The 12,031-nt window shown below is 39.9% G+C and overlaps 1 protein-coding gene across 1 annotated transcript in view; it reads left to right on the top strand.

Moving 5' to 3' along the window:
- Positions 1-12,031, top strand: part of ATRN (attractin) — a gene marked incomplete at its 5' end in the record, with an annotated part of 116,494 nt that overhangs the window by 40,936 nt on the left and 63,527 nt on the right. Inside the window, 5 exons of the mRNA XM_080930946.1 lie at positions 1,497-1,587; positions 2,335-2,578; positions 4,860-5,043; positions 5,962-6,116; positions 8,693-8,777. Coding sequence (XP_080787072.1) covers positions 1,497-1,587; positions 2,335-2,578; positions 4,860-5,043; positions 5,962-6,116; positions 8,693-8,777 — 759 coding nt within the window. The remainder of the gene's footprint in view (positions 1-1,496; positions 1,588-2,334; positions 2,579-4,859; positions 5,044-5,961; positions 6,117-8,692; positions 8,778-12,031) is intronic.

The following is a 12,031-nucleotide window of genomic DNA, read 5'->3' on the forward strand; positions in this document are numbered from 1 at the left end:
AACTTCAAAAAACTTTTGAGACAGCCAGGCTGTGGGCCTAGTGAGTGCTGAGATTATAGGTATTTGTTATCATGCCTTGCTGTGGTTTGAATGAGAGTGGACCCCACAGGCTTATATTTTTGAATCCCGGTGTCTGTGTTGTATCATTCCCACACAAAAGCCCACAGCAGGCCCAATCACATTCTCTGCCTGCTACTTGTGGGTCAGATGTAAGCTCTCAGCCGCTGCTCCAGTGTCATGCCCGCCTGCTGCCATGCTCCCACCATGATGGGACTGACTCTCTGAAACTGTAAGCAAGCCCCCAATTAAATGCTTTCTTTCATAAGCAGTCTTGGTCATAGTGTCTCTTCACAGCAATAGCACAGTAACTAAGACACCTGGTCCCCCACCCCCCAGGAATATGAAACTGTTTGACTCCTGTTCACCATTATTTACATAAAGTAAACAATACACAGTTGGATAGCATGATACTAAAAAGTTAGTTTTCTGCTTTTTTGTTGTAACCAAGTTCTGAAGAGATTCAGCCTAATAGCAAGCTATGAGTCAGGATAGAGAAAAGGCATGCAGGCCAGTGTCTGCTTTCCTAAATGCTGGTCAGCAGGCTACCCATATCTCCAGCTCCAGGAGATGCCTATGGCCCATGCAAGCACCAGCATACATATGCTCCACAGACACACATATTCACAGCTAAAGTAATAAGTCTTCAGATATTATTCTGATCAAACAGTGACTGAAAATTCACCCAACATTTATAAAAAGCTGTTTACAAGTGAAGAGGACATATATCATGGCATCAAACATTCTGTTGTTAAAGGAAGCAACTAGAAAAAGCATGTGTTTGAAATCACCAGTGCTTTCTGATAAAAACTAATGAGACAATTCCACCAGCTGTTGATGCCTTGAAAATAAATTTCTCTCTCTCACACACACACACACACACACACACACACACACACACACACACACACATACACACACACACACACACACAGTGATCTTGATAATATCTAGTCCAGATCTCCTCAGTGTGTGCACATGCTTTGCACACACAGGCTGGTCCTCTTGTTCCACCATGTAGGTAGTCAGACCTGTGCAGCAAGCACTTTTACTCACCGAACCATCTTACCTACCCAGTTATTTTTCTTTAATTATTATTCCCTTTTCAATACTTACCTTCAGCTTTGTCATTACTAAATGAGTAAAAGTTATTGTGAGCTACTAAGTCCCTTTATAATACAATGTCAGATGGATTGGGTTGTTATGTAGAAGAGGTTTGTAGGAAACTATAAAAGTTTCCAGTAGATGTTTGTCTTATTCCGGGTAGTTGACTTCCCCATTTTGAGTTCTCCCATATTCAGTGCCCGAGGAGCATGTACCTCCCTATAGTCCCTGGTGGCTTTGTTGAAAATCTCTGAACTGGATTATATCATACTTAGGAGAATATAAGATGTTCTGTTTTGTCATTTGAGTGAAAATCCGATCTGTTTACTTTGCAGGTATGACCTGGCTTCTAGGGAATGGCTTCCACTAAACCATTCTGTGAACAGTGTGGTTGTAAGATATGGTCATTCTTTGGCATTACATAAGGTAAACTATCTTAACTCTTCACTAAGCAAGAAGTTCAACTCTTCCTGTTGTTTTATGTCATTGAACACTCTTTAGTTTGGTTTTAATCAGTGTAAACTTTGATGTGATGGGGGTATATATGCACCAAGCTGCAGTTGGAAATTGAAGTTAGAACTGTTTTAATCCATGGTATTGTACTTGGAAATGGTTAACAATGAAGATTAACCAGTGTCAGTGAGCTCACACCCTCATCATTCTAGCCATGCTGTGTGCAGTCTGAATGAGCAGCCATTGTCACCTCCTTGTTTTGTGTGTGTATTATAGGATGAGGCAACTTCATTTTCCAGTCATTTCATTCTGTAAGACATTTTATGTACAGGGTATTTCAGAAAGATGAAGAATGTGACTTGTTTTATTTTGTTCTTTCTCTATGCTATTCCTAGTACACTGAAAAGCTCATTTTACTCATACTTCTTAAGCTGGGGATAATAATGAGATTATGAACATCATTTTTTGTTTTTCATTATTAATTTTTTAAAGATATATTTATTTTTATTTTATGTGTGTGGGTCTATGCATGCCAGAAGAGGAGGGCATCAGAATCCTGGAACTGGAGTCACAGGCGGCTGCTGGCTGCCATGTGGGTTCTAGGAACCAACCCTGGTCCTCTGCAAGAGCAGCAAATGTTCTTAACTCCTAAACTATGTCTCCAGCCCTAGGGTTGATTTCTTAATGGTTTTAAAAATCTTGTTTACATCTTTCTTATAGGATAAAATCTACATGTATGGAGGAAAAATTGATTCAACGGGGAATGTGACCAATGAGCTGAGAGTATTTCATATTCATAATGAATCATGGGTATTGTTAACCCCCAAAGCTAAGGATCAGTATGCAGTGGTCGGACACTCAGCACACATTGTTACACTGTCATCTGGCCGTGTGGTCATGTTGGTCATCTTCGGTCATTGCCCACTCTATGGATATATAAGCGTTGTGCAGGAATATGACTTGGGTATGTATTTTTTCCAGTGGAGGCATCTTGAATGTCAGATTGAAAACTTCCTACCCTTAGACACTATAACAAAATTCAGCATGACTATGATCCAGTACTTTGTCTTGAAATAGTTAATATCAGTAGATAACTGATATTTAGGTGAGATTTAGGTTGTTGTCCCTGTGCAACAACTATTTCTTACTTGTCAAGAAATAGTACCCACATGGCTTGGGAGGTTCTGAGGAAGGGGTTTCTAGGAGCAGGAAAAAAGCCCAACTTGTCAAAAAACCCCAGAAAGTCAAATTGTAGGTCCAAGTTGGCAGCTGTATTACATTAAGGGAAGCTGAGGGAAACTTGGGATATTTATTTCATCTCTTAGTCTATATCAAGCAAGCCAAGCACTCATGGTCAACGTTTGCACTCTCAAATTAAAAACAAAAGAGGGGACATGCTGAATCCAGCATGGTCCTGGTAGGGACAGAAAGACATGGCTCCTGCCCCAGGGATAGGGGCAGCAGGCTTGGGCCTCCATAAATGTCATGTCATGGGCATAAGACTTGTCTGTATAATAATGTATACATTTGGTGTTCCTCTTCGAAGGAATGTCCTCCCTGTTAATGTGAATCACTCCATGGGAATCAGAGACAATGAGTCCAGGAAGTAAATGCTGCTACCTTCAGGATAGCCCTCAAGACTGTTGAAAGAACTTTTAAACACATGAGTTCCAAAATAAATACTTTCTCAACTATATAAAAATATAAGGATGCAATATGAATTGTATGAGGAGCTTCACAGATCTAAAGGAACAAAAGCAGCTTCGCTGTGAGCCATCTCACAGATACTAAGGAAGCAAATAAAGAGATTTAGGGAATGGTAATCACTGGAGGATCCCACCCTGTTAAATATTTGCTTACAAAGGCAGACAGAGTCCTGGGTTCAGTGTGGGCCTGGAATAAAGCTGGGTTAGGCCCAGGTGTGGTAAAAATGCTGGGCACCCAGCTTGTTCTTTGTCTGTGCTTAACTGAGGCAGATCTCGATTTCTTTTGCAATGTTAAAAGGAAATGAGTGCTTGCTGTCTCTCCTGGGATTGGAGTCCCACGATGCTTATTCATAGGAAACCTGAAGTAAATGGGTTTATGATCTGCAGGAGATGAGCCATCCAAAAAGTTGTTTTAGAATTGCTAGTGAGAACTGCTTGGAGAACTGTCTCCAGCAGAGATTAGCAAGAGAAAGCTGTCTAGAGAGAGAGCTGTTTGGATCTCCAGAGAAAGCCAGTCAGAGAGGGAGAAACAGATCAGAGAGAAAGCAGGAGGGGGGTTGGAGGGGGGAGAGAATGCAGACTAGAAAGCTGTCTCTAGCTGCCAGCTTGGACCCACAATTTGACATTTTTTAACAAGTTGCCCCCCGCCCCCAGCTCCTAGACACCCCTTCCTCAGAACCTCTCCCAAAAGGAGTCTGGGCCTTGGCACATTGTCAGCTTCCAAGGAACCAAAGAAAGCACTAAATGCTTTAGATATGGAAATAAGCATAATGCAAAACATAAGCTCTCTGAAATAGCTTTGGATAGCCCTTTAGTTATTAGGCTAGCCCAATGTTATCTCACCTCAGTGTATAATCTCGTGTTAAATTTTATTTTCTTCACTGTATAATAGGAATGTCAGTTAGAATTGAAATTTTGATAAAGTAGTCCTGTAAAAGTAAGTATCATTAAAGTACATCTGAAAATCATAAGGGGTCACTGAAGGTCACAGGAAATTAAATGTCTTTTTAAGAGAACTTTGAATCTTTAAGCTTTAAATTTTGTTTTAAAAATCTGAATCTTGCCAGTGTGGTAGTGCACACCTTTGATCCTTTGATCCCAGTAGTCAGGAGGTAGAGGTGAGTGTATTTTGGTGAGTTTGAGGCCATTCTGGTTCACACAGCAAGTTCCAGGCCAGCCAGTTTACACAGAGAAACCTATCTTAACAAAACTAAACAAAAAAAAATATGAATCTTTAAAAACGTGTTCTTTGAAATTTTTCTTACTTGTGTACAATATTTCACATCCACCACCATTCCTCCCATCCTCTAGGCTCTTCCCAGTACACCTTCTTCCCAGCCTGGTGGTCTCCTTTTCTGGCTGAGGGTTAACACACTGAGCCCAGTTAGTGCTGATCATAGGCAGGCTTGCTTAGGTGGTCTTCTTTATAAGTAAGATGAAAGTATATCCCAGACTTTCTTCTTTTGCTCTAAGTTGTTTAGATTTTAAACCAATGTTTAAATAATTTAATATTGACTTTAACTATTATTTCTTTTCCAGAAAAGAACACATGGAGTATATTACATACTCAGGGTGCTCTTGTGCAAGGGGGTTATGGCCACAGCAGTGTTTATGATCACAGGACCAAGGCTCTGTATGTTCATGGTGGCTACAAGGCTTTCAGCGCCAACAAATACCGGCTCGCAGATGACCTCTACAGATATGATGTGGACACTCAGATGTGGTGGGTGTTTTCTAGAGCTCGATTGAAAAATACTGTGCTGTGGTTTGACTTGTTCAGCATTCTATATAACAAAGTTAGGAGATAAATACAGTAATAGAGTTAAGGTAATAATTGTGTTGATGCTGTCTGTTATCTTTTCGGTTCTGAGGATAGTTAGAAAATGCTTAGTGTTTTAGACTGATTTGAGTTCTCATCCACTGAACTCTAGTGTAGATTTCCTCTCTTCAGAATTTCTCAGCAATAAGCATTGTGCTGATTTTATCCATACTTAAAAAGCATATTCTTTCTTTTTTCTTTTTGGTGTTGGGGATCAAACCCAGGCCCTTGCACATGAATAGGCTACACCATCTTTATCCACCTAAATCATCAAGTACGATGCTCTCACCCCTATTTGATAGATAGTTTCTCACTCTGAACTGAAGCTCAGCCTGTAAGAGTAACTACTTTTAGCAAATGGAAATAAATTTGGGTTATGATGTAATTATAAAGCACTGGTCTCTCTGTATCTCCCTCCTCCTATTCCCTCTTCCTTTCTGTCCCTCTCAACATACATTAGAGACAATGCTGTGAATGTAATTTTATGTTGTCCTGAGGATCACTATCTTTAGTGGCTGTGAATCACTATACTAATAAAACATTGAGCATAAATTTTGATTTGTATTTCACACAATTCTTACCTGGAATTCTTAAGTGGAATTATACTCCATAGAGAATGAACATTTTAGGGTTTTTAATATAGTTTTTCAAAGTTCTTAACAGATTTTCATGATTTTTTAAGGAAGTAACTTACATACGGGAGAAATCAAGTATTGCACATTTGAATCTAAAGTTACAAAATAATGACATGTAAATTGGCAGATAGCTAAGTATTCTTTTAAAACTAACCTTATATTTATTATTTTTAAATAAACTCAAAAGGACCATTCTTAAGGACAGCCGATTTTTCCGTTACTTGCATACAGCTGTGATAGTGAGTGGAACCATGCTGGTGTTCGGAGGGAACACACACAATGACACCTCCATGAGCCACGGAGCCAAATGCTTCTCTTCAGACTTCATGGCTTATGACATCGGTAAGCTTTCCAAAGATGGTTTAGCTCAGGAATATTTTCTTTGCCTATGGGCAGCACTGAGGATTGAAAATATTATGTTAAAATAATTGCACCATTTAAAAGAAGTCTAAGTGGCAGGGTTTGCATTTATTTGAATGGGGTTACACATTTATTGAAAGCATCACTTTGTGTTAAACTACATTAAGTTCTTCGTGAAATCACTTTTGTTAATTGCTCAGTCCTGTTGTTAAGGCCAAGTTAGCTGGTGTCTCCTTTCTGACTGAAGCCTTGCACAGTACTGGTGGTAGTTGTGGCCACCAGCGCTCTGTTAAGTTTGGTGGGATATGCTGTTTCTTAGAAACCTGGCTTTACACAGGCTGCCGGTGTCAGTGTACATGTGACCAGAAGAGGGCGATGTCTCTTCATTCCTGGGAAATACACATCAGCTTCTTCTGTATAATTATCATCCATATGATGTTCTTTCTGTTTCCTTGGTTTTGCATTTTGAGACTATGTAGTCTGACTGGCTGGAGCCCAGTATATAGATCAAGCTGACCTTGATCTCAGAGAAATCCTCCTGCCTCTGTCTCCTGAGTGCTAAGATTAAAGATGTGTACCACCATGCCTGACTAGAGATTCATTTTAAAAATTATTCTTCTTGTGGTAAAATGTGCATAACACTCACCATCTTAATGCCTCACTCCAGCCTATTGGAATCATTTTCAGTGTCTCTGTGATTTAGACCAGTCTACGTGTTCAGTTTTTTAAAAAAGATTTTGTTTACCTTTATGTGTACAAGTGTTTTGTATGTATGTTAATTTTTAAGCACACCATGTATGTTCAATTCCCAGGGAGGCCAACAATAGATTACCCATAGCTGGAATTACAGGCTTTTTTTTTTTCTGAGCCACCACATGGGTGCTGGGAACTGTGCCCAAATCCTTTGGAGGAACAGTGAGTGCTAACTGTTGAGCCATCTTGCCAGCCTTAGATGTTTGTTTTAACAGCTGTGTTAGCGTAGCCATTGAATTTTTAAATTTCGAATGTCAGATTCTATAGTTAGTCCTTAGCTTTAAGCTGGAGGGAGCAGAAATGAGAAGACAACATAATTGTAATTCAGGAGGACTCGTGCTGAAAAAGAAGATGTGAAATTACCTCTGAGTACTCCTGAACCACTGCGGTGAGCATGGTGGTCAGGAAAGGCCTCTTGAAGAAAAACTTTCCAAGCTTGCTCCTGAGGAACACTGGGAGTCAAGCAGACCTCCCAGGCAGGGGACATTTAGTGCAGACTAAGTAGCAGGAAAAGTACATGGCAAATATTTAGGACTTTTGAACTGTCACTTTTTTCTGTCGTCGTAGCACAAAAGGTAGCAGGTAACTGTTAGACTAGACTGTCAGATCTGACTCAGAGTGTCAAGGATCATTCCGTTGGTCTCTCAGTCTCACAGTGAAAGTGATAGAAATCATATGTGTGTCTTAGACGTTTTTGCTTGTTTGTGGGTATTTTAGATTTTACTTGTTTTTCTTTTTTCTAAATTTGGGCATCACACTATGGTCCAGGCTGGCTTAAGACTTATGGTAACCATCCTGTGTCTGCTTTTATGAGCCACCATTACCAGTTTAAGATCTGTCGGGTGGCATTGTGATAAGAGATTTGGAAGGGCATATTGACAGTTAGAAGGCTGCTACTGCAGAAGTCCTAATGAGGTCTGAGTCAAGGCCATGGAAGTAGCAGTGTTGACTGCTAGTATCTGACTGTTGTGTGTCGTAACAGAAATATAACTGCCCTTTCTTCTCAAGTGTCTGCTGTGAACCACCTTTGTCAAAACTAAAAGCAGATAGAGAGAAAACATATGGATATAATAGCACATGGCCGTAATCCCAGTACTTAGGAAAGTGAGAAATACGGCAAGATTGAGGCTAGTCTGAGCTACCTAGTAAGACCGTGTTTAAATAAAAATAGTAAAAATTATATAAAAAGAATAGGATCTGGAAGGAAGAGAATGATAAGTGTGGGGCATATCCGACTGGAGATGTCTTTAGGACAGAGCTGATTGCTGAGAGGAGGTTGTAGGAGAATTGAGTTATTGTGGGGCATGACAGATGAACAAGAGTCAGAAACAGTTGGAGAACAGAGTCGGAACAAGAGCCGAGACTGTAAAGAGTGTCAGAGGAGCAGGAGAAAACAGGTGAGATTGATGACCTGCGAGGTACAATTAATGGCCAGGAGAGTGGCTAAAATGACTGGAGAATCCTTCAGATTTGTTAGCAAAGAAATTCTTTAGCATAATTCAGGGTGCAGGCAGCTGAAGAAGGGCATAGGTGAGATATGTGTTCTCCTTTTTATTAAAGCATGTTGAATGAGGCTGTGGATATGGCCATCTTCTTTGTCTTGTTTTTGTTTGAGGTAGGGTTTCTCTGTCCTGGCTGTCTGAAACTCAGTGTGTAGAACAGGCCGGCCTTGAGTACACAGAGACCCTCATGCTTCTGCCCTCTGAGTGCTGGGGTCAATCCTTATGCTTCTTTCCATAAAGACTGAGAGTTCCCATGGACTGTATATGACAACCTACGCTGAAACGTGTTTTTCTTCCCCTTAGCTTGTGACCGATGGTCAGTACTTCCCAGACCTGAGCTCCATCATGATATCAACAGATTTGGCCATTCCGCAGTCTTGCACAACAGGTAACTGGAAAGCAAAGGCCGCCTTACTGTCTTACATCTTATATTCATGTTTAATATCAACTTTCTAACAGTTGTATCTGAATGGTAAGAGGTTTGGGGAGAAAAAAAGAGAGAGCAGTTTTAAGTGCAGGATAAGGTAAGGGGAACAGGACTGGGAGATTATGAGATCAAAGAGCAAGTGTAAAGTGTTTGCTTGTCCAGGTGTTTGCTCAGGAATACCTTTCTGACCTGCAGAGCTCCTTGTCTCTCTGTCCCAGGCAGCCTTAGTCCTGTGAAGGATGTGCAGACTAGGGCTGTGGGCCTGCAGTAGAGTACTTACCTTGTGCACAAGACCCTGAGTTCTGACCTCAGCACGTGCCTTCTGCAGACACAGCACTTGCCATAAAGGACATGCAGAATGGGCACTTTACCTGGTCACTTGACGGTGTGCTTCAAAGATTGAGAAACTTAACAGCTTGCTGATGTTAACTTCTTTGACTTTGCTGCTGTTGTCACTGCTTTCTGCCTCCTTTAAAACTCAAAATTATATAAACTCTTAAACTATTCAAGTACTATAATGCTTACATTATATATTTCTGCAGGTTTTCAAATTTTCTGTTGGAGTTTCCTAATGCAAGTAATTTAACTTGCATTATAAGTTACATTCTGGAGTTGTGAAGAATTGACCATTTAGAAGTTAGATATTGGGGAAAAGTGATATCTTTTAATCATGTGATTACTTAATGTTTTACTAGTATATAGGGTTTTGTGGCAAGACCATTTTATGATTAGAGATGAAAGTGAAAGGATTCTTTTAATATTATCTGTTAACTTAAGTGTTATCTTAAATTGCAATCTGATGCTTTCTCTCAGAAAAGGCCCTAGATGCCTCTTGAGGTTTTCATCAGGCCACCTGGCCTTGCTGGTTGCATCTGCCCCAGCTCTCTTCACGTGTGTTCTCAGCGTTCTCCTAGCACAGGGTTAGGCATGGTGTGGGCATTTGCTAAGTGGCAAGCATACTAATGTATAATAACAATAACAACAACAACAACAACAGTTTAGTGAATTGTCTATTAAAACATTCTTAAATTTTACTCAAACTCAGAGAAGTCGACAGTTTGTCATAAAATGTAGTTTAGCCATGAATCAAGATCAGGAACGGCTATCTGAATAGTGTTTTTATTTTATGTAGTTTCTGTGATGTGTTTGAGTATATGAGTTTTAGGTGGGGTTAGAAATGTTAAAAGATGGTAAAAGGTCATGGTTTAATCATATGAGAAATCGTACGGCCCTCTCCATTGTGGTGGTGCCCATCAGCAGCCTGCATCGTGTGTCTGACTTAATTGTTCTAATTGTGGTTTTGACAGAGAGGAGTGCAGGAGGGAAAGCTGTGAGAGTATGAGGTGCTCAATGAAGAGATGGCATTTACCTTGCTGCCTCCCTTCTCTAAGCTTCTTGGAAGGCTCTCCCACTCTCCCAAGAGCTATCATGTGACCTGAGATATTCAGAATTTCTGAAGACACCAACTGTGCTTAATTTAAGCAATAGTTTTATTAACTAAATCTAACTTGATTCATGTCATACTCAGGGAACCAGTAGGGGAGTTAAAAATGAATCCTAGTGTGTTCTTTTTGGTTATTATAATATCTGGTTTTCAGATACTATACTGAATACAGAGCTGTATAATCACTATATGTATTTAGTCCTTTGTTGACTTAGACAAATTGAAGCCTAGTGCAGATGAGTTACCAAATTTCTCATTGTAGATTAGTATTAAACTTGTTTGGAGTTGTGCGATCTTGGAGTTGGGAGAGATCCTTGCTTATCACAGTCCGGAAGTAACAAATAAGGTTTCTTTTGAGGGGTCTTATGTCTTTATGAGCTTGGACTTAGAGAATATTTGATGTGCTTCATTCTGCTGTAGTTCTTAAAACCCTTGCTATGAGCATCTTTTCATGGGAGCACTTGAGTCTGACCTACAGCTGTGTTCTGTCTCTGGTGTGCATATTACAAATGCACTGTGAGCATTTCTTGGCTCAGACCTGAAATTAGATTTTTCTTCTAAAAAGGTCTAGTTTTAGAAGGAATGAAAGCAAGTAGGGAAATATTGCAGGATTGTTTTTGTTTTTAATATTTATTTATTTATTTAATGTATATGAATGCTCTATCTTTATGTACACCTGCAAGCCAGAAGAGGACATGAGAACTCACTATAAATGGTTGTGAGCCACCATGTGGTTGCTGGGAATTGAACTCAGGACCTCTGGAAAAGCTGCAAGTGCTTGCTCTTCACCTCAGAGCCATCTCTCCAGCCCAGTTGTTTTGTATTAGTTTGGGGATGAACATGTAATTCAGAGAGGCACTGCTTTTCCAAGAGTGAATTTTAAACACTAATTTCCATTGTCACTGGATTGGTCTTTTAAGAATATAGGTTGGGAACAGCCAATGATGGTGAATACCTCTAATCCCAGCACTCAGGAAGCAGAGGCAGGTGGAACTCTTGAATTTGAGGCCAGCCTCGTTAGTATACAGAACGAGTTCCAGGACAGCCAAGGCTACACAGAGAAACCTTATCATGAAACACCAAAAAAGGAAAAAGAATACAGGTTGGGCAGTCAGAGTAGCTCATCCCTATAACCCCAGCTCTCAAGTGTCTAAGATAAGAAGAATTCTTTGAGGTGGAAAGTCATGAATTCTAGGCTAGCCTAGGCTACAGAGTACTGGAAGGGGAAGAAATTGTATATGTGTCAGACCCTTATTTCTCCAAAAGTTAAATGACTATATATATTTTTTTCTCTATTGCCCACTTTTCTATCATACATACACCTAACAATAAATACTGAAGATCACTCTGTGGCACTGTATCTGTGTGATATACTTCTGGAAAAGTGACTTAAGGTAGTTTTGTTTCAAGTTGCCAAAAGCCCTTTAGTGCCCAGCATCAGTATAAGTGCTTGCCTGTTGCCTTGAAGTCTCACCAATTCAAATATTAGGTAACATTTGTTACTTTTTCCTTTGTCAGTTGGATAGGTACAAAGAATGTGTTCAAATTTGCGTTTCTCTATGAAGAAAGTGGAATATTTTCTATGCTTTATGAATCTGCATTAATTTTTCCTGTACTACTAATTGAAGTTCATCACCTACAACAGAACGAAGAGTTCTTTAATCTTTTACAGACTTTGACAAACCCAGGATTCATAGCTTTGATACGGAGAGGAATTTCATGAATAGCCAGTATGTAGCAAAATTGGGCTGTTATAAGAATAAAAAGAAAA

This window comes from Micromys minutus, assembly GCF_963924665.1.
Source record: "Micromys minutus genome assembly, chromosome: 17".
NCBI lineage: Eukaryota > Metazoa > Chordata > Mammalia > Rodentia > Muridae > Micromys > Micromys minutus.